Source organism: Strix uralensis, chromosome 28 (genome assembly GCF_047716275.1).
Source record: "Strix uralensis isolate ZFMK-TIS-50842 chromosome 28, bStrUra1, whole genome shotgun sequence".
NCBI lineage: Eukaryota > Metazoa > Chordata > Aves > Strigiformes > Strigidae > Strix > Strix uralensis.
In genome coordinates this window covers 6,413,890-6,433,387 of record NC_133999.1, presented here as the reverse complement: position 1 = coordinate 6,433,387, position 19,498 = coordinate 6,413,890, and the positions used below count along the sequence as shown (strand labels likewise).

Sequence of the window (19,498 nt, the reverse complement as noted above, 5' to 3'; positions counted from 1 at the left end):
CGCCGGCCGGGCCGGGCCGGGGGGGCCCCACGTGCGGGCGGGCGCGGGAAGGGGCCGCGGGACACCCCGCCCGCCGCGCGCGGCCCGGCAGCCACAGGAACGCGCGCGCCGGGCCCGCCCCCGCTGCACGCCCACCCAATCAGCGCCCGACCTTCCCGCCTATGGGAGCGTGACGAGGCGCCGAGCCGCGTTCCCATTGGCCGCGCCGGGCTGCCCTTCTAGCACCAGTCCCGCCCCCCCCACGCCCCGAGGCGCCCGGGCGGCGGCGCCAAGGACACCGGAGCGCTGCCGCGGCCCCGCCGGCCCCGCGCGCCCTCCCCCCGCCCCCCGGCCCTGCCGCTCGCCCCGGCCCGGCCCGGCCCCGCCCCGCCGCCCGGCCCCGCCGCGGTACCCACCGGCGCGTCCGGCCGCCCCACTCGTGGCCCCGACTCTGACAGCGGCCCCCAACCGCCGGCTGCCGCCCCGCCCCGCGCCGCCCCGCCCCGAGCTCTGCGTCACCGCGTCGCCACGCCCCCGCCTGCCGCGCGCCCCGAGCCGAGCCCGGCCCCAGGCGCCTGCGCGCGCCGAGCGGGGGAAGCTCCGGGGACGGGGCCAGGCGGGGCCTGGGCCGCGGGGACCGGGTGGGGGCGGTCGCCATGGTTACCCGGCGCGGCTCTCGCGTCAGGCCTCGGCCGAGGAACCCCTAATACTCCCTGGGGACCCCCACCGCGGCCTGGGGAACCCCACCATGGCCTGGGGACCCCCACCACGGCCAGGAGACCCTCACCACAGCCTGGGGACCCCACCACGGCCAGGGGACCCTCACCACAGCCTGGGGACCCCACCACAGCCTGGGGACACCACCATGGCCTGGGGACCCCACCATGGCCTGGGGACCCTCACCACAGCCTGGGGACCCCACCACAGCCTGGGGACCCCCACCATGGCCTGGGGACCCCCACTACAGCCTGGGGACCCCACTACAGCCTGGGGACCCCACGACCCCCACCACGGCCTGGGGACCCTCACTACGGCCTGGGGACCCCACTATGGCCTGGGGACCACTAGTATGGCCTTGGGACCTCTGCCACAGCCTGGGGACCTCCACTGTGGGGACACCCCCCACCACTCCCCAGCGCCCTGGGGATCCCCACCAAGGCCTGGGGACCTCTGCCATGGTGTGAAGGACCCCCTGGCCTGGGGGACCTCAGGCCTTCAGGGCCATCTCAGCACGATGACAGCCAGCGCGCCTCACCCCTGCGCGGGGGACAGGCAGAGCTGGCCGGGGGCGCGAGCAGGACTGGGCAGGCAGGAGGCGCCCCGGGGAGTTTCAGGGTTTCTGGAAATTTCCTGCGGGGTGAGTCATGGCTGCAGCAGCCCCAAGTCGAGGAGCCACGCAGGGCTGGTCAGCGCTTCTGGGAAGCGAAACTGGCCCCAGGAAACCACCCCAACAGCCCGCGGCCACGCAAGCCCGGCCACGCACTTCCCTGGCCCGGCCAGCATGGTGCAACCGCTGGCAGCCCAGATGGACATGGGGCGTCCTGGGGAGTGGGTGTGCTGCCGGCGGGGTGGTGACGAGGAGTGATCCGAAAGGCACCGCATCTCCCGGGGGCACAAGGGACTGGGGGGACAGTGGGGTCCTGCACCCTTTGATATGGGGACGGTGGGGACAGGAGTTGATGGAGAGGGCCCTGACGGCCACAGTGCCGCAGTGCCACGGGCCCCGGGAGCGCAGGAGGAAGCCGTGGGGAAATGGCAGAGCAGCAGTGCTTGCGCCACCGGCCCCTTCCGGGGCAGCCGCGGTCCCAGCTCTGACGAGGGTGAATGTCATTGTGTCCCCGGTGGGATGGGGCTGTGGCTGGGGCAATTCCTGCTGGGTCAGCTTGGCTGCCAAGGGCCCAAACACGAGCATCTGCCCCACACCCTGACCCCAAACATCACCCCTGCTCCCTGCCCCACACCCTGATCCCAAACATCATCCCTGCTCCCTGCCCCACACACTGACCCCAAACATCACCCCTGCTCTCTGCCCCTCACACTGACCCCAAACATCACCCCTGCTCTCTGCCCCTCACACTGACCCCAAACATCACCCCTGCTCTCTGCCCCTCACACTGACCCCAAACATCACCCCTGCTCTCTGCCCCTCACACTGACCCCAAATATCACCCCTGCTCTCTGCCCCACACCCTGACCCCAAACATCACCCCTGCTCTCTGCCCCTCACACCGATCCTGAAGCATCACCGCTCCTCTCCTCCCCACACCCCAGTCCTGAAGCATCACCCCTGCTCTCTGTCCCGCACACCAACCCCAAAGCATCCCCCTACTCTGCCTCACACACCAACCCCACAGCATCCCCCCTGCTCTGCCCCACACACAGCCCCTCACACAGCCCCACAGCACTGCTCGGGGGCAGCCAGCCCCCCAGCCCTCCCAGCCTCGCCAGAGGAACTGAGCAAACCCATTGCGAAAGGTGGAAATCCCGCCCTGACAGTGCTTCCTTCCAGAGACTCTTGAAAACCCAGCGCACAGACGCCAGACTCAGAGAGCGCCCAAGCAACGCTGCAGGCAGGACAGGCAGGAGCAGGCAGCCAAGTGCCACAGTACTCAACAGGTACCGACAGGTCTCTGCCCGGGCTTTTCCAGTCAGCAGCGGCGATGGCGTTCGTCCCCGATTTAGACACACTGGAGAGCAGCAGGTAAGTGTGGCCGTGCCAGAGGGGACACGATGCCTCCCTGGTGCCATGGTGGCCCTGGCTTCACCATCTCCCTTTGCCTTTCAGCCTGAACGAGGAGACATTTTATGACCCTGACTGCGTCTGCCTGCAGAAGGTAACACGGGGTGGTGGAAACAGCGAGGTCCCCATGATGGGGAAGCCGGGCTCTCACCCCACGTCCTGAAGCCGGGCTCTCACCCCATGTCCCCTCTCCTTCCCAGAAACCTCGCCTGGACTCAGAGGTGACATCACCCGGGGTGGGCATCCAGGTGACTGTGACCAAGGAACACCCTGCCAGGAACTTTCGCCGGGCTGCCATCCTTGTGGTGGCCATGACCAAGCTCCTGAAGCAGCCAACGCACAAGGACTTTGCTGACAGTGACCTTGCGGGCTTTCTGGATGATATTTTTGGTAAGGGGGGGTGGTGTTGGGGGTGTTACCCCAGCTGGGGGGTGTTCTTGGGGATGCGCTTGGACCTGGGAGCATCAGCATCCCCCTGACCATCTCCCTTCCCGCAGAGCCCGTCTCCTTCCAGAGGGTTGAGAGCAGCTACGCCAAGGCGCCCGTCTACCGCTACACCCGCTCCCAGTCCTTCGACATCCTTGACATCGACCAGAAGTGCTTCGTGCTGGAGTCACCCACCCAGCTGGTGGCCCTGCACCTTCAAGGACCTGATGCTGGGCGGAAAGGTGAGGGGACACGGTCCCGACCCAATGTCCCCGTCCCCAACCCTGGAACCACCCAGGAGCCACCCCACAGCCCCAAGATCACTTGTTAAGCCATCTCTTCTCTCTGCAGTGAAGCTCAACATCGCTCTGTACCGTCCCCGGGCATCACAGGGTGGCGCAGGGACTGGGCGGATGCCAGTTGCGCTGGGCATCAAGGGCTTCCAACTCTACATGTCCTGTGTGATGAGTGGTGCTGAGCCTGTGCTGCAGCTGGAGGTGAGTTGGAGGTCCCACTGGCTCCATCCCCCATGGGGCTGGCGGGTCCATCCCACCCTTAACCCCGTTTTGCCCCACCGACTGTAGGAAGCCGACATCAGGAGGGACATCGAGAGCGTGGAGCTGACCCGCTTCATCTTCTACCGCTTGGACAGCCCGAACGAGAAGACCACGCGCTTCGAGTCGGCCGCCTTCCCCGGCTGGTTCATCTGCACCTCCCTGCAGCCCCGCCAGCCCGTCGGCATCACCAACCAGCCTGACCAGGTCAACATTGCCACCTACGAGCTGAGCGGGCACTGAGGGGCCCCCGCGCCCAACAAACCCAACCGGCAGTTGCCGGTTTTCAGGCCGTATGTACCGAGTACAAACCCCCCCGGTGGCACCCCCATCCTCCCCATCTATTTCATGTGAAATAGCAGCTCTGGGCCCTGTGGGTCTGAGTCACTCCAATTTATCCCTATTTATTGTGTCTATCCAACTTGCTTTTAACTTATATATAATTTTATTGGAAATATTGTGGTTTTGCTGTCGAGAATGGGGGTACTTGTTGATAATGGAAATAAAAGGTTTCCCAGGATGGCGTTGCTCAGTTCGTTGCTCTCACAGGGGTTAAATGAGTCTCTTGAGCCAAGGAACCAGCGCCAGGACAAGAGGGAATGGCCTCAAGCTGCGCCAGGGCAGGGTCAGACTGGCTCTTAGGAAGGATTTCTTTGCAGAAGGGGCTGTTGGGCGTTGGAATGGGCTGCCCAGGGCAGGGGGGGAGTCCCCATCCCTGGAGGGGTTGAAGAGTCGGGTTGAGCCAGCGCTGAGGGATCTGGTGGAGTTGGGAATGGTCAGTGCTGGGTTAACGGTTGGACTGGATGATCTTCAAAGTCCCTTCCAACCCAGACGATTCTGTGATTCTGTGACGTGGGGGTGGCTTATGGATGGGAAAATCCTGCTGGTTTGGCTGTTTTGGGGGCTCTCCAGGCCTGGGTGCGAAGCCCAAGGGGTACAGGGTGGCCTCACAGCCCTGGGACCCACCCCACACCCACAGGACCACCCCATCCCCATGCCCATCCCCATCCCCACCGCACAGCTGGGGGATGTGGCAGGGGTGGCCATCCCAGGGGTGGGGGTCACCCCCAGCCCCCAGCAGCCCCCCGGGGCTGCCACCTCTGTCCCAGCCCCTACCACCACCTCCCCCTGTGGTGCGGCAGGCTGGGGCATGGCGTAGCATGGCATGGCATCATAGGACACGGCATTCCACACTACACCACCCCACGCTAATTGACGGAAATCGGCTCTAATTAACGGGGCAGCCGCCGCCCCCCCCCGCCCCGCCACGCCCCGCCCCCGGCTCCCGTGAAGCCACGCCCCCCTCCCACGCCACGCCCTCGGGTCCCGTGAAGCCACGCCCCCTATCCGCCCTGCTCCCCGCCTCGTCCCGCCCCCCAGCGCGGACGCTGAGGGGGACTCACTGTCCCCGCCCCCCTGCCCGCCTCTAGCCAATCAGAGCTCTCCTCGCCCGCCGGTCCGGCGGTTTCGCGCTCTCCATTGGTCGGTTTGAAGAAGGCGGTGGCCAGCGAGCGCGGCGCGGCGTTGAGTGGCGGCGGGTGGGCCGTTGGCCGCGCTGAGGGGAGCGTCCGCCATGGAGCGGGCAGGGGCGGCCGCGCAGGGTGAGGCTGGAGGGGTTGAGGGGTGCGGGCACGTCGGGGGGGAGTGGAGGGAGATCTGGGGGCCTGTGGGGGGTGATGGGAACACGGGCTGGCATGGGGCGGGGGGGCGGAGGACCCTGTGGGGTGGGGACACCCCGCCGTGTGTGGGCTGGGGACGGTCTGTGGGGACCCTGCGGTGACAGCGGCGATCGTGAATGGGGGGGTGGAATGGGGGGTGCTGGGGGGCAGGGGGTGATCTGGGGGGTGCTGCGTTGGGGGTGATCTGAGGCAGGCTTGGGTGGCCTGGCGGGGTAAGGGGGCAGGAAGGGACTGGGTGGCTTCTGGGGCTTTGGGAGGAACGTTGGGGCGGTCTGGGGGGGTGAGAGTGTTGCGTGCCCCAAGGGGTGCACAGGGGGGTACCCACAGAATGGTGTATTGATGTGGTTCAGGGGGGATTGGGGTGTGCCTTGGCGTGCTGGGGAGACTGGGGCCCTGTGGAAGCCTTGAGGTGCAGTGTCAAGGGAAGGGGGTGGCTTGGGGGGCAGGCGGCTGGTGGGGGGAGGGACTGAGATGCCCTCAGAGCCCTGGGCACGTGGGCTGTCAGACGAGGGTGGGACGGGGTGAGGCCCTGGGGACGGGGCAGTGCTGGGCTCCAGCCAGGCCAGGCTGTCCGGCCATGAGATGCCCCAGTACCGCAGCCAGGCAGGGGCTGTCAGAGGTATCCCCTGCCCCCTCTGTTGAGATGCTCCTCGCTTTTCCCGCTTTCCCGCTGTGTTAGCAGAGGGCTTGGCCACGGCAGGGGACAGGCTTAGGGGATCATTGCTAAGGCAGAGTTGTCAGCAGCATCTCCCCTTTCCTTCTGCAAACTGGCTAAGGCCCACACAACTGAGGTTTTGAGCGGCATCACGCTGTGAGCATCAGAGCGTTCTGGTCTTCATGTGCCGATGAGCCCCTGGGGAGTATCACGTTCATGAAAATACTCTGGGATGCTGGGAACAGCATTGCCGAGCTCGGGACACCTGTACAGTAGTGTTGTGAATGTAAAAGAAATCTGTTCTTGTCGGCGTTTCAAATGCCAAGGTTGTGGTGTGTACACTGCATTTTCCTACCTTCCCTTTGCAGGAGAGTGGAGAAGATGGCTCCAGGAGTACCTAGCAGCCAAAGAAAAGCCGAAATGCCCGAGTGCAAAGTAAGTCAGGGGGATGCTGGGGTTGGACTAGATGATCTGGCTTTAAACTCCGACAGGGGACGTTCAGACTGGACAGGAGGGAAAAATGTTTCCCCGCCAGAGTGGTCAGAGAGTGGAATAGGCTGCCCAGGGAGGGGGTGGAGTCCCCACCCCTGGGGGTGTTTAAGGGCCGTTTGGATGAGCTGTGGGGGGATGTGGGGTAGGGGAGAACTTTGTAGAGTCGGGCTGAGGGTTGGACTCGATGATCCCAAGGGGCTTTTCCAGCCTGAAGGATTCTGTGATCTGTAAAAGCTCCTTCCGACCCAAATCACTCAGGGATTCTCTGAGGTAAAGCTGACTTCCCGGCTTGCCTTCTCTCTGCAGCGATCCACTGACGTACAGACAGTTCCCTCCTGCCAGGGTCCCGCTGTCAAGGCAGCAACCGGGGGCAGCTCTGCTCCCGCAGCACCCCAGCAGCACTCTCTGGAGTTATTGGCAGCAGGAGCAAAGGGATGGTTTGAGTGTTGACATTTCCTGCTGGTTGATATTGTTTCTTCTGGATATTTTTTGAGTCTCTGTGAAACTTTCCCATCTTAGCCCTGGCAGAACAGGCCCTTTTTGCCAATAACTCGGCTTCCTAACTGTGTCTTGAAGAAAGGGTGGTTCAAGTCTTGCTGCTGCTTTTTAATGGCAGCTTTCAGTGGCCTTCTGGGATAGGTTAATATTAGGAAGGGGCATTTTCAGTGCATTTAAAAGAAATGTTAAATGAGTTACCTGGCTGTGGGACGCCTTCGTTGCCTTGCTCGGTTCCTCTGGAGCCAGGCTGTGTGCAGATACGCGGCTTGCAGGCTGTGGATAGCGAGACACCTTTCTGCAAAGCTTTTAATCGAAACTGCTGATGCGCTTGACAAATCTGAACGCTTGAAAGACTCCCCATTGCAGTATTTCTCATGACATTGTAGCGCAAAGGAAGCTATAAAACCTCTCCGTGGGGAGAAGATAAAGGGAAGCAGGATCAGAGACCAGAAAGAGCCAACCAGTCCCTGGTGCCAGGCTCTGGAAAACACCACATAGCAATGAGGAGAGAAGATTCATGATCTTTCTTTATGGCATAATACACCACTTGTGTAGAATAGAGGACAATACCCTAACTCTCCGGGCTCCTTCATTGCAGAAAAATATCTGCACAGGCATTAATCTTCCCTAATGGCTGAGCTGCTAGCTCCGGAGTGGAGGGGTGGGAGAACCCTGCAGCTGGTTGCTGTCAGAGGGTTCCAATTCAGAGAGGAGGAGGAGGACAGGACAGGGTGGAGCTGACAGCCAGGGCTGCTGCCCCACCTCCCTGCTTTGCTGCCAGCGCCTGGGCAGCTGAGGGGCTCCCGCATCAGCCGCCGCAGTGCTGCAGCTCACTGTGGCAGAGTAAACCCTGGCTGATGTGCCCCGAGACACCCCTGCGACCTGCAGCACGGCAGCAGCCGCCTCGGATGCACCTCGGCTGTCTGTAGCATGCGGGGCAAGGCGGGGTGGTGGCTGGGGCAGCAATGTCAGGAGCCTCCACACCTACTGCAGTCTCCTGCCTGCCAGACCCCGCTGCCTGCAGGAACCATTTTGGTCACTTCTGTGGTCAGTGGAAGCCCTGAGTTTTGTGACAACCCTGGATGTCAGTGATTTGTGTTGCTTTTCTGTTGCAATGAGAAAGAAAAAGAATTAATATTGCGTGGTACTTCCTTGACAGCTTTTTTGATTTCCAAAAGCTTCTCATAAGCTCCTGTGACTGAGACACCCAGCAGTGTTTTAGATATTTAACTTTTTCTGTAACAGCTGTTAAATAACCTGATATACTGTTTGACTTCCTACAGACCCTTTTTAAAGGACCAGACGAATTGCCTGAATCCACCCTTAGAACCAGCCTCTTCTAAACTAGGGCATGTAAGTAGAAATCTTTTGAGTCAAGTTTTGTATTTCACACTTGAAGCGAGTCTGAGCAGAACAGGATACCCAAATCGGGGTAGTGAGTTCCCAACCCCAAGTGGGGTGCAGTCAACAGATTGCTAAATAGTTGTCAATAAGTCAACTAATTATTTTTCAGAAGAACTTAGCGTGGGAGACTTATCCTCTGCCCATGTGCTGGTGGGTGTTGTGTTATTGTTCTGTTGACAGCTGCTTTGTTACCGTGGGCCCTCGTGGATGTCTCCTGGACTAGCAGGGCTGGGGCAGGAGCGAGCTGTCAGGGTTTGAGGAAGCTGAGCTCTCCTCAGGGTTGAGGTTCGCTTTGTCTCTCCAGGTTGACAGGAACAAGAAGGATGTTCTCAGAAACACGGCAAAGGGTGCTCAGAGGGATGGCAAGCTTGGTGCCAAATCCACGCAGCACACTGGCCACGCTGCTCAGCAGAAGTCTTCAAGTACCTCCCGGAGAGCAGCGGTGGTGCGTCCCGAGCAGCTGAGGAAGAGCACAAATCTTCCCACGGGGCTTGTGCCAAGCATGAGCCACACTACACAGGCCAGAGGAAGGCTCCCAACTTCAAACTCTGGTCACCAAAATCCAGCAATGAACAAGAAGCCTGCACAGGAGACTGTTAGTGCTGCAGCACCTCAGACTGGAAGTGACCACCCCCCTCCTGGGTCACCTTGCTCCCCAACTGAGGGCCTGCAGGACAGGCTGGGCTGCAACAAAGAAAACATCCGAGCACAAGCCTCTACACAGCCTGTGCTGAACAGAGTTTTTCAGCCTGATGGAAACAATCTTGGGAACAAGAGACTCTTGGCTCACAGGCAAAGCTCAGCCATGATGTCAAGAACCATCACAGGCCCAAAGGGCAGAATTAATAGCTGCCAGGCTAAGGTAGAGCCTGTTCAGGATAAATTCAGGAAAACTCTGCCAGGCTCAAAAAGCACGTCTCAAAAACCAAGTGTCAAAACTCAGCCGTTGCAGCCCCCTCTGTTACTTACTGTTTCTACTAATTTGCTACATAAAAAACCAGGGGCAAACCAGGAAAAAACTAATCTGGCAAGGCAACCGGTGGGAAAGCCGCTCAGCATGCTTCCAGGGGGAAGTCTTAAGCACCACAGTAGACCGCCCCAAATGAAAAGATCTCCTGTAAAACCTGCAGCCTCCAGCAGGCCCCAGGGGACCACAAACCCAAAACCCAGCCTGAAACCATGTGGCCCCACGCAACGGCAAAGGCCTGCGGCTAACGGGGAGGTGGGTAGGAAGGATGTGAAGGTGGTGCCTGCCGGACGCCCAGCAGCATCCCGAGCGACAGTCCCCCAAAACCAGCCTCACAGCTCCAAAACTCAAGCAATTAAGAGCGATTTTACGAGTAGGAGAGATAGGCTTAAATCAGAGCTGCCAAAGGCAAGCGGCATACAGGCTAGGCGTGTTCCCAAGACCCCATCGGCTGCAGATCGTAAGTAAGTAGCAGCTTTGGCCAACTCTGTCCTTGCCTCCAGGGGACAGCAGAGTTTAAACTGTTTAACTGGGTGAACCAGCACTAACCTGCTGAAAACAGGGTCCAAAGTCCCCTTATCAGTGAATGCCTGTTGGAGGTTGATACCCCAGAGAAGAGGAGGGTGGGGATGCGATTTGGTGGTACCTTGGGTTCTTCTCCCACCAATTCAGCATGTGGGAGGAGAGCGTGCAGCTGCTCTCTTGTTTTATCTTCAAGGCACACTTAAACTTGAGGGGGTTTTCCCTTCCCAGCCTAGAGCTCGGATGCATTTTTAGGATAGATATACCTTTTCTCCCCAAGCAGCAGAAGTTGGCTAGAGGGGAAATTGCAAGGGAAAAGAGTAGCCTGGCAAGTGGTGGCGGTCTGCTGGGGTGGTTAACGGTGATCCCTTGGTCCTTTGACAGGAAACAGCTGGAGGAGTGGTTGGCATCCAAAGGCAAGACGTACAAGCGGCCACCTATGACGCTGCTTCAGAAGAAGCCAGTGAAGCTGTCCTGGAGAAATGTCAAGGTGGAAGAGAAGCAAGAGAAACCAGAGCAGCTGTGCCTGGAGAAGATCAACAACATATTAACTGAGTGCCTGAAGCTCGTTGAGGAGGTAGGAATGGGAAAGGAGCTGCTTGAACCTTCTGCTGGAGCATCCCAGGAGTTGAGGGCCATGTCCCCAAGCAGCACCGAGGCGTTTGGAGCGTTCTTGCTCGCTTGGCTGCAGTTGCCAGAGGGGTAACATCATATGTGGGGAAAGTGCAAGTCCCCGTGGAGTTACATATAGGCCAAAGGCACGCAGTGAGCTGTGCTAAGGGGGAAAATGGAGCAATACCCAGTCACGGGGCTTGCGTGGGTGTCCTGGTACCTGGCAGCGTGGTCTGCGGCAGGAATTTCTGCGGCAGCAGCCCGGGCTGATGGAGCCAGCGGGAGGTACGTCCCTGGTGGGCCTCACAGCTGCTGGGGAGGGTCATCCCGGGAATGCTGAGCGCCAGCCCTGCGCCAGGGCTTAGTGGCTCTGCCGGTGCCAGCACTGAAGAGTCTATCCCTCAACACCCTTCTAGGCTTGTTTTACCAAGGGGAAAATAGAGGCAGAAAAGCTGTTATCTGTCCAGGGACTTGCAAAACCAGACTCTTCAGACCCTCCTTTTCCTAGAGAGTGCTGGGAGAGCGGTTACGCCCTGACAGCTCCTCCAGTGCACACCTCTGGCCCTTGCAATTGCACCTTTCTCCAGGACATTGCCCTTCTTCTTGTAGGGTGTCGAGACAGAAGAGCTCTCTGCGGTGTTGTCCCAAGTGCCCCAGGCAGAGAAATTTGCCAAGTTCTGGATTTGCAAAGCGAAACTGCTGGCCCGGAGCGGCCCTTTTGACGTGACGGGGTTGTACAAAGCCGCAGTCTGCGCTGGTGCTGTGGTGAGTGAGGCACGCTTCTCTTCAGCAGCTCCCTGTCTCTGCGCCAGCCGGTTTCCTCAAGATCCAGGGGTTGGATTTTGGGATGAGTTTAGCAGCACTAGTCACTGGTAAAAAAGCTTTTTAGAGCTGCCAGTCCCGTTTCGTCGCGTAGAAACAGCTTTGGCTTTAATCAGCCAAGCAGGCAGTGCCGTGTGGGCATGAACGGGGCCAGGGGGAGGATGGGGAGGACACACACACCCTGTGCCGTGTCGGAGCTGTAGCTGGAAGCAGCGTGATGGCAGCTCTGCGCCGCTCTAGGCAGCGCAACTGCAGCATCTCGTGGGGTTTACCCCGTCAGGGTGGACGCCTGCCCAGCCGTGCCTGGGTGCTGGGAGATCTCACTTGGAGAAGGGAAATTCTGCAGCCTTTTTACCACTGACTCCAGCACAGGGTGTCACAATGCAGCAAAAACCTTTTCTTCTGTTCAGCTCTAACTCTAGTCTCCATTCCCAAGTCAGGCCTACCTTGATCTGTGCTCTGCTTTTCCTGCAGCCGCTCCAGGAGCTCAGAGAAGTTGTCCTTGATATTTTGAAGGCTACAGACAAAACATCAGAAGGTAACATGTGCGTGTGGGGGCTGGCTGGAAGCGTGGGCAGGCTGGGGTTCCCTGCTGCTGCAGGCAGGGAAGCAGCATGGTTTGCAATCTGTCCCAGCACCCCGTGTCCCCGTTGACTTTGATGGAGACTGAGTGTTGTGAAAGTCCAGAATCCTGACCTCAAAAATGGGGCGAGATTCCTCTGCCAGGGCCGGGCACAGTCCCGGCCCAGCAAGGCGCCCTCACCCGTGTCTGAGCACCGCGGTGTTGTAATCCCTTCCTGGCCGCTGCTCTCTGCCCTCTCTGCAACCACGCTGCCCTTTTCCTCTCCCATCAGGGGAAAAAGCTGCTCAGCCCATTCCTTGGGAGCCCGCAACACCTTGCCCAAGTGAGAGGCAGCACGTGGCAGCGACTCCGTGCCTGACGGGGAGGTCCGTGACCAGCCTGCCCGTCTCAGTCAAGTTACAAGTTACGTCTGCAGCCAGGTAAGGCTGAGCTGCCCGCTCCTGGCAGCAAGCACCCTCTGGGCCAGCTCTCCTCTGCAGGATTTACCTAAAAACTCTTGTCCTTCCCACAGACGAAAGGAGTTGCTGGAGGGCCCGGAGCTGAAATTCCTGACGCCAGTGCGGCGCTCGCTGCGGATAGAGCGGGCTGGGAGCTGCTATCCAGAGATGCTGAAGGACCATGACCCTGTGGTGTCATCCCTCAGGGAAATCCTGGATGTTGAAGAGCAGACTCAGTTCTTCTTCCGGAAAAACAAGGCTTTGCCAGAGGTGGCGGAGCTGGAGGGGTTGAGTGTGTATCCCCCAGAGTGCTGCTGAGGGATTCCTGGGGGTGTGCGGGTTGCTCGCTCCCCCGTACTGCCTTGCATGCACTTCACTGACTTTTCTTGTTGCCTCCCAAATGTAAATATGCAGAGGTGGCACATAATAAGCCTGTTACAAATATATAGGTACTGTTTTAAAAGTATAAACACTTGCAGTAGAGATGCAGCGTGGCCTAGTGAGTAGCGCGCAAGGTGCGGGGTTGGAGACGTGGGCTGCGTCCCCTGGGCCTGCCCTTGGCTCCTCTGCTGTGACGTGACGCCCCCGTTTTCCTGCTGTAGGATGCTCTCGGTCAGGCTCTGCAGCGCTCCAGGCACCTTCTGCGCGCTCGGAAGCGTTAGCCCAAGGGATTTGCTCCAGAGCTGCTGCGTGGTGCCCTGCCCAGACAGCACCTGGCTGGTCCCCACGTGCAGACCCCGTGTCTGCGCCAGACTGGCGAGGGGCCGGAGGGGCCGGGGTACCCGCAGGGCCCAGCAGCTCCCGCACGGGCCCTGAGGAGGCACCCGCAGGGGGTGCAGAGGCCCTTGGGAGGCAGCAGGCCGGGCTTGCGCACCCCTGGGCATGGCTGGGGGTCGGGGACAGGCCTGTGGGCTCAGCTGAGCCCCGTTAGTGCGCTCAAGGCCCTGCAGCAGCCTCCCCTGCTCCCTCAAGGGCTGCCCAGAGTTGAGCAGCGGCACGAGGAGCTGGGACTGAGCCCGGCTTCGCTGCTGTGAGGAGAGGAGGAAGGCGATACGGCCGCCATGAAGGCGGGGGAGCCCTGTTGTCACATTGCTGTCCCCAGCAATCAGCAGTGTTGGCCTCATCCCACCCTTCTTCCTCCTCCCAAAATGGCCACCACCAGGATTGGCTCAGCATCTTTATTGAGAAACCTCGATGCTGGAGGAAGTCTGGAGAGCAGTAGCTGGAAGTCCTGGCGTGGGTCTGGGGAGCAGGGCAGGCCCGGCCCTCTCCTCTGGGGTGCAGGATGGTGCTGACAGAGGTGGGGAGGGGTGTCCTGGGGCTGCCACCCTCTGCCCAGGGGCTTGCACTTGTCCCAGCTGCTGGATCTGAGAACTTCCCTTTGCCCCCATTTCCCAGGCTCGGGGGCAAAGCAATTTTCCTTTAAAATGGCCAATTTTCTGTCTCTGTGGTGCCAGGAGTTTGAGTATCTTCTATAAATAGAAAAGGATAGAAAACAGAAGAGGGTAATAGCAGGTAAAAGGGATTTCCAGGGAGTAGCAGTTGCCTCCAGAGCCCTCCTATGCTTAAGCAACATCCACCTCCCTCCACCCGGAGCCTGGGGCACCCGAGCTGGGGGGGCGGCGGCTGCTGGGACCACCAGACGGTGCAAAGGGGGTTTCCAGCGGTACCTGGAGCAGCGGCGCTGCCAGCTCTGCCCACTGCTGGGCAGCCCCAGGCCGGCAGCGAGAGGGCTGCGAGACGCGGCTGATGCCAGGGGGGGCTATGAGTGAAAGTGGGGGCACGGGCAGCTCATGGGGGGCCCTTCTCCCGGCTCCTGGCTTGGTCGGGAGAAGGGCCCCGCTGCAGGGACAGAGGCGTGGCCTGGGGCATTGGCGAGGGCTACCAGCCATCCTGTGGCCACTGGAGGGGTGGCTGACCATGGGTGGCTTCAGTCTGCCGCTGGCAGCGCAAGTGGTCCAGGGCCACCGAACGCTGTCCTGGGGGTGGCACCTGCCAGCTCAGCAGCTCTTGGCGCTGGGGGGGGGCTCAGGCTTCTCCATCATCCTCTTCCTCCCCGCTGGAGTCCTGCGGGACCCCAGCAACCTGAGATGGAAGTGGTGGGGGGCTCAGCGGGCACAGGACCCCACCGGCATCAGGGGGCCAGTGCTGGGACTCCCATGCCTGCAGCCTCCAGCTGCTTCTGTGCCCCGCCACCCACCTGCTGGCCAGGGTGGCCATGCTGGGCCAGCCAGGGGGCCAGGGCTGTGCCTGCCTCCCCCACGTCCAGGCGGCCGTGCTCCACCGTCGACTCGTGTGCCATCTGCGGCGGGGAGAGGGCGTGCAGAGAGGGGCCGGTACCGACCAGCCGAGGGGTCGGGTGCCCACCAACTGCCTCCATCAGCCCCGTATCCAGGGAGGGAAACTGAGGCAGGGGGGTGAGTGGAGGGGAGGGATGGGAGCTGCGTACCAGAACGGGGGGTGCCCGGAAGAGGTAGCTGAAGGGGTAGTAGAGGAAGTTGATGAAGGAAGCAGCGTAGAGGTCTGCGTAGCGCATCAGCTGATTGGCGAAGAGTGTCTGGCGCGAGCCGCAGCGGAAGAGGCTGCCCATCTTCCCGTAGCACATGTCCATCTCGTGCGTGACTTTCTGTGGGTGCAGCGGGATGGTCAGGGACCCAACGCCCCCCGGGGGGTCCCCGTGGGGGGGATCGGTGCCAGCTGGGTCGGTGCCCCGGGCATCACCTGGATCCGACGTTTGATGGAGCTGATGTCTGGGCGCTCGCTGCTGCCGCTGTCCAAGTGCCTGGAGTGGGAGAGACCCAGCTGGGGGCTCGCCGGGAGGGGCCCCCATGGGTGCCTGCGCACCCCCCCCCACCCATCCCGTGCCAACTCACTGGTACAGTTCTGCCAGGAAGAGGTCCAGGCTCCGCAGCTCCTCGAACAGCTCTGCAAGTGCAACGGGGCCAGCTCAGTGCGGGCAACGTCCCCCACCGCCTGGCACGACCAGCAAGGGCTGTCGGGGCACATCCCACCGGGCCCAGTTTTGTCACTGAAGGGGACAGGAGGCTCCAGGCCACCTCTCCCAGCTGGGCTTGGCTCTGTCCCTGGCCGGGCAGGGTCCGTGTCCCTGGCCGGGTGCTGCTCACCGCTCTTCTCTGTCCAGACCTGCAGCTCCCGGGCCAGCTCAGGCACCACCAGGAAGGTGCGCCAGCCCTGCCGCTTCTTGGATTTGAGGATGTCCCCGAAGATGTGGTCCCCCATGTAGAGGATGTCTTTGCCCTTCACACCCAGCAGGTCACACACCACATCTGAGGAGCCTGCGACAGCCAGACGTCAGGGCGACGGCGCGGGCACGTTCCCCTGTGCTGCCCACAGAGCCCGGCCGGGTGCTCACCGCCAGAGTAGACGGCGCAGTGCTGGAGCGGGCCGGTGTACGTGCCGATGCGCAGCTTCCCTGTGTCCTGCGGGAGAAAAAGACCCCAGGTGGGGGCAGGTATCACAGAACCATCTGGATTGGAAAAGCCCTTGAAGCTCCTCCAGCCCCACCATGAACCTCACCCTGACCGTTCCCAACTCCACCAGATCCCTCAGCGCTGGCTCAACCCGACTCTTCAACCCCTCCAGGGATGGGGACTCCCCCCCTGCCCTGGGCAGCCCATTCCAACGCCCAACAGCCCCTTCTGCAAAGAAATCCTTCCTAAGAGCCAGTCTGACCCTGCCCTGGCGCAGCTTGAGGCCATTCCCTCTTGGCCTGCCGCTGGGTCCTTGGCTCAAGAGACTCCTCCCCCCTCTCTGCACCCTCCTTTCAGGGAGTTGCAGAGGGCCAGGAGGTCTCCCCTCAGCCTCCTCTTCTCCAGACTAAACCCCCCCAGTTCCCTCAGCCGCTCCCCATCAGACCTGTGCTCCAGACCCTGCACCAGCTCCGTTGCCCTTCTCTGGACACGCTCGAGTCATTCAATGGCCTTTTTGGAGTGAGGGGCCCAAAACTGAACCCACTCATCGAGGGGCGGCCTCACCAGTGCCGAGCACAGGGGTCAGATCCCTTCCCTGTCCCTGCTGGCCACGCCAGGGCTGGTACAAGCCAGGATATCATTGGCCTTCTTGGCCACCTGGGCACACTGCTGGCTCCTGTTGAGCCGGCTGGCAATCAACAGGTACCGTTAACTGTGCCCACTCGGTGCCCACCCAACAGCAAATCGACCCCGCAGCAGTGGTGGGGTTCCCACCGTGTTGACTTGGCGCAGGACGGTGCCCTCGGCGAAGAAGAGCGGCTTGCGGGTGTCCACCACGATGAGGTCGAAATAGGATCGCCAGGGGCGCTGTGGGGCCACGGTCTGCGGGTGTCAGGGTGTCAGCGAGGGGCTGCCAATAGCACCCTGCACCCCCCCACCTGGCTCACACCAGGGACAGACTCACCTTGTCCCCATTGCTGAAGTCAAACAGGTAGGACATGATGGCCTGCAAGGACACCAGGGGCTGCACCTCTGTCCCCCGGGAGGGCAGAGCCCTGCCTGCGCTTCGCCCCCCCCTCCAGGTGCCCCCCACCCAGGGCAGGCTGGACCCGGGGTGTGGGGGGATGGACACAGACACCCCTTACTCACGTCGGTGTAGTTGTAGTCGCTGTTGGTGGCCAGAAAGACCTTCCCCACCTCCTTCATGCGGCTCAGCAGCAGCGGCACACGGGGCTGGCAAGGGGCAAGTCAGCACGGGGGGGGGCCAGGGGGGCCACCGGGACCTGGCCGAGGGGGCTGGAGGAGGGGGGTGGGGGGATCCATGGGGGTCCACAGACACTCACATCCTTCACCACATATTTCTCCAGGTTCTCCAGCGTCTTCTCCTTCAGGCAGCCCTGCAGAGGGGATGGGTGGGGCTGGCTAAAACCTCGCCGAGGTGGGAGCACCCTCAGCATCCCCCCCCCCACACACACACACCCCCCCGCAGCCCCCTGGCCACTGCACCCACCGAGAGGTGGACGTGGTCCATGGCCTCACGCACGTCCTGGAACATGCTGCGGAAGGACATGAAGAGGTTCCCATGCTTGTAGCCGGTGTCGCAGCTGTAACAGTCGGGAAAAGGTGGGGGGTGAGGGGGCTGAAGACCCCCCCCCAGATCCACCAGGTCCCAGCCCCCACCCACCATCTCCCTCTTACTTGACATATCTGGAGCAGTTGGTGAAGAAGTCCACGAGACAGGCATAGAGGTGGGCCTCTGGCGGGGAGGGGGCTGTGAGAAGGGACGCAGGGGACAGGGGACAGCACCCCACGATGGGGGGGGGGGGGGGGGGCAGGATCTCACCCGTGAGGTTGAAGAGGGTGTTAAGAATGTGGAAGCGCTTCATGTCGTCCCGTTGGATGAACTTGTTGGGGTAATAGTGGAGAATTTCGGCCCTGGGGAGGGAGCATGGAGCTGTACCCCACACTGAGGGTCCCCCTCGTCCTTCCCCCCGCCCCCAGCCCCCGGGGTGGGGGGTCCCAGACTCACCCCTTGAGGAAGCGGAAGCCGTGGGCGCAGACCAGCAGGTTCCCGTGGGAATCCACCTTCAGCAGGTTCCCGTACAGGGCATCGAAAACCAGCCCCCTGCACCGCACACCCCGTCAGCAGGGGGGGTCCCAGTGACACCCTCACCCTGTGCCCCCTCCCCCCCCCCCAAACTCACCGTGTGGGGAAGGTGGAATCATACTTGTAGGCGAGGATCTCGTGGGGGTACCCGATGGAGACGAGGTGCTCCAGCAGCAGGGCAAAGGCCAGCTCCTCGTAGTCGGGGGACTTGTACACTGCGGGGGGGGGGGGGCAGAAGGGCGGTGTGGGCAGGGGCTGGGGGGTCCCACCGCCCCCCACCCTGCCTCAGTCCCCCCACCTGCACCCCAAAAACGCACTGGCCAAGGTGTAGTCCATGTCGAAGCCGAAGCACTTGATCTTCTCCAGCGCCAGGCTCCGGTTGACAAAGATGCTGGGGATGAGCGGGGGGGGGTTATGGGGTGTCCAGGACTGGGGGTGGCGTGGAGGAGGGGATGGGGACCCCTCCCCACTTCCTCTGTCCCTGGCCAGGGGGCTGGGGGGGGCCACGCACCCGCCCTGGCCCAGGGGCCCCACAGAGAGTTATTGGAGCAGAAAAATGGGCTTTTGAGCTGGAAATGGAGCCGAGGGGGGGGGGAGACGGGACACACGGGACACACACGACGACATGGCAGGGAGGGGGGATGGTGAGCCCCCTCTTTTGGCGTCTCCACATGAGGGGTCACCCCAGGGCCTCTGCCCCCCCCCTGGCCCCCCCGAGTCCTCCCCCACACCTGCACACCCGGGGGGTCCTTTCCCGAAGACCCACTGCCCCCAGAGTATCCCCCCAATACCCGCCCCCCCCCTTTCCCCGCACCCTCAGGTCCTGCTGCCCCCGGTCCCCCCCGGTCCCACCGGTGCTGGCAGTCCCTCCGCAGCGCCCGCGGGTCGCCCTGTCCCGGGCCCGGAGCCGCCGCCGGGCCCCGCTCCCCCTCGCTGCCCATCGCCGCCGCCTCCGGCCGCCGCCTCCGGCCGCCGCCGCTTTAACGGGGCCCCGCGGGACCGCCCCGACCCGGCCCCCGGCCCCGGCCCGGCCCCCCCCGGGCGAACAGCCGGGACGGGACTCGGAGCACCCCGTGGTGGTGACCCCCAAAACGGGGCGGTGGTGACCCCCAAAATGGGGCAGTGCCCCCCCCCCCCCGCCGTGCGCCCCCACATGGGGCAGCGCCCGCCCATACACCCCCAAACGGGGCGCTGCTGCCCCGTGCACCCCCAAAAGGGGCTCCCCCCCCCCCAGACCGTGCCCCTCCCGGGCCGTGCCCCCCAGCCCCCCCTTCCCCCCGCGGTGCCCAAGCCGCCCCCCCCGGAGGAAGCGGCCTCCCACGGCCCCGGCCCCGACGGCGCCAGGAGCGGCCGCGGGCGCCCGGCCCGGAGCCCCCGGGGCCGGTGTTTGCCCAGCGGGGCCGCTGGCAGCGGGGAGCGACCGGCGGCGAATCATTAACCGGGGTCAAGGACCGGCCCCGCCGCCACCCCGATGGGCGCCCCAACCCCCCCGAGAGGGGCGGGAGCTGGGGGGTGCTGCGCGGCAGAGTGAGGGGGGGGGGGGGGGGTCCAGCAGCAGGGGCCACCCCCAGCACCTCACACCGGAGGGAC

The 19,498-nt window shown here is 62.6% G+C and overlaps 4 protein-coding genes across 8 annotated transcripts in view; 2 read left to right on the top strand and 2 right to left on the bottom strand.

The window, feature by feature from the left end:
- OGDH (oxoglutarate dehydrogenase) overlaps nucleotides 1-475 on the bottom strand; it is a 36,164-nt gene extending 35,689 nt beyond the window's left edge. For all 4 annotated transcript variants that reach the window (XM_074852361.1, XM_074852363.1, XM_074852359.1 and 1 more), the window contains exon 1: nucleotides 396-475. The gene's annotated coding sequence lies outside the window, so the exon portion shown is untranslated. The remainder of the gene's footprint in view (nucleotides 1-395) is intronic.
- A 2,070-nt stretch (nucleotides 476-2,545) lies between these two features.
- LOC141935666 (interleukin-1 receptor antagonist protein-like) lies at nucleotides 2,546-4,219 on the top strand. Its single transcript, XM_074852102.1, has 6 exons — nucleotides 2,546-2,680; nucleotides 2,765-2,813; nucleotides 2,920-3,109; nucleotides 3,217-3,387; nucleotides 3,497-3,642; nucleotides 3,730-4,219. Exons 1-6 carry the CDS (start codon nucleotides 2,640-2,642, stop codon nucleotides 3,940-3,942), a joined length of 810 nt encoding a protein of 269 aa, XP_074708203.1. The 5' UTR covers nucleotides 2,546-2,639; the 3' UTR covers nucleotides 3,943-4,219.
- Nucleotides 4,220-5,227: 1,008 nt separating this feature from the next.
- CKAP2L (cytoskeleton associated protein 2 like) lies at nucleotides 5,228-12,846 on the top strand. 2 transcript variants are annotated; one of them, XM_074852237.1, is made up of 9 exons: nucleotides 5,228-5,300; nucleotides 6,402-6,468; nucleotides 8,307-8,376; nucleotides 8,732-9,858; nucleotides 10,301-10,493; nucleotides 11,138-11,293; nucleotides 11,825-11,888; nucleotides 12,205-12,352; nucleotides 12,445-12,846. In XM_074852237.1, exons 1-9 carry the CDS (start codon nucleotides 5,273-5,275, stop codon nucleotides 12,686-12,688), a joined length of 2,097 nt encoding a protein of 698 aa, XP_074708338.1. In that variant the 5' UTR covers nucleotides 5,228-5,272; the 3' UTR covers nucleotides 12,689-12,846. The 2 variants fall into 2 exon arrangements, with proteins under 2 accessions (XP_074708338.1, XP_074708339.1); XM_074852238.1 differs by lacking the exon at nucleotides 12,445-12,846 and having other exon boundaries at nucleotides 11,791-11,888; nucleotides 12,205-12,343.
- Nucleotides 12,847-13,534: 688 nt separating this feature from the next.
- On the bottom strand, nucleotides 13,535-18,903 carry LOC141935692 (cytosolic purine 5'-nucleotidase-like). Its single transcript, XM_074852164.1, has 18 exons — nucleotides 18,761-18,903; nucleotides 18,226-18,299; nucleotides 18,006-18,123; nucleotides 17,831-17,926; nucleotides 17,645-17,736; nucleotides 17,500-17,557; nucleotides 17,312-17,405; nucleotides 17,145-17,198; nucleotides 16,951-17,034; nucleotides 16,766-16,807; nucleotides 16,576-16,683; nucleotides 15,744-15,810; nucleotides 15,496-15,666; nucleotides 15,244-15,295; nucleotides 15,092-15,152; nucleotides 14,820-14,996; nucleotides 14,571-14,672; nucleotides 13,535-14,455 (listed from the first exon to the last, which is right to left on the bottom strand). The coding sequence occupies exons 1-18, from the start codon at nucleotides 18,847-18,849 to the stop codon at nucleotides 14,399-14,401; spliced, it is 1,596 nt and encodes a 531-aa protein (XP_074708265.1). The 5' UTR covers nucleotides 18,850-18,903; the 3' UTR covers nucleotides 13,535-14,398.
- Nucleotides 18,904-19,498: the final 595 nt, after the last annotated feature.

Bases quoted from the DNA above. Each gene is read 5' to 3' on its own strand.
- LOC141935666 (XM_074852102.1), top strand. From the start codon at position 2,640: ATGGCGTTCGTCCCCGATTTAGACACACTGGAGAGCAGCAG. The intron at 2,681-2,764 runs GTAAGTGTGGCC...TTTGCCTTTCAG, and splicing joins GACACACTGGAGAGCAGCAG to CCTGAACGAGGAGACATTTT. The intron at 2,814-2,919 runs GTAACACGGGGT...TCTCCTTCCCAG, and splicing joins ACTGCGTCTGCCTGCAGAAG to AAACCTCGCCTGGACTCAGA.
- CKAP2L (XM_074852237.1), top strand. From the start codon at position 5,273: ATGGAGCGGGCAGGGGCGGCCGCGCAGG. The intron at 5,301-6,401 runs GTGAGGCTGGAG...TTCCCTTTGCAG, and splicing joins GGCAGGGGCGGCCGCGCAGG to GAGAGTGGAGAAGATGGCTC. The intron at 9,859-10,300 runs GTAAGTAGCAGC...GTCCTTTGACAG, and splicing joins CCATCGGCTGCAGATCGTAA to GAAACAGCTGGAGGAGTGGT.
- LOC141935692 (XM_074852164.1), bottom strand. From the start codon at position 18,849: ATGGGCAGCGAGGGGGAGCGGGGCCCGGCGGCGGCTCCGGGCCCGGGA. The intron at 17,406-17,499 runs GTAAGAGGGAGA...CGACTGTTACAG, and splicing joins AACTGCTCCAGATATGTCAA to CTGCGACACCGGCTACAAGC. The intron at 15,667-15,743 runs GTGAGCACCCGG...TGGCTGTCGCAG, and splicing joins CTGCGCCGTCTACTCTGGCG to GCTCCTCAGATGTGGTGTGT.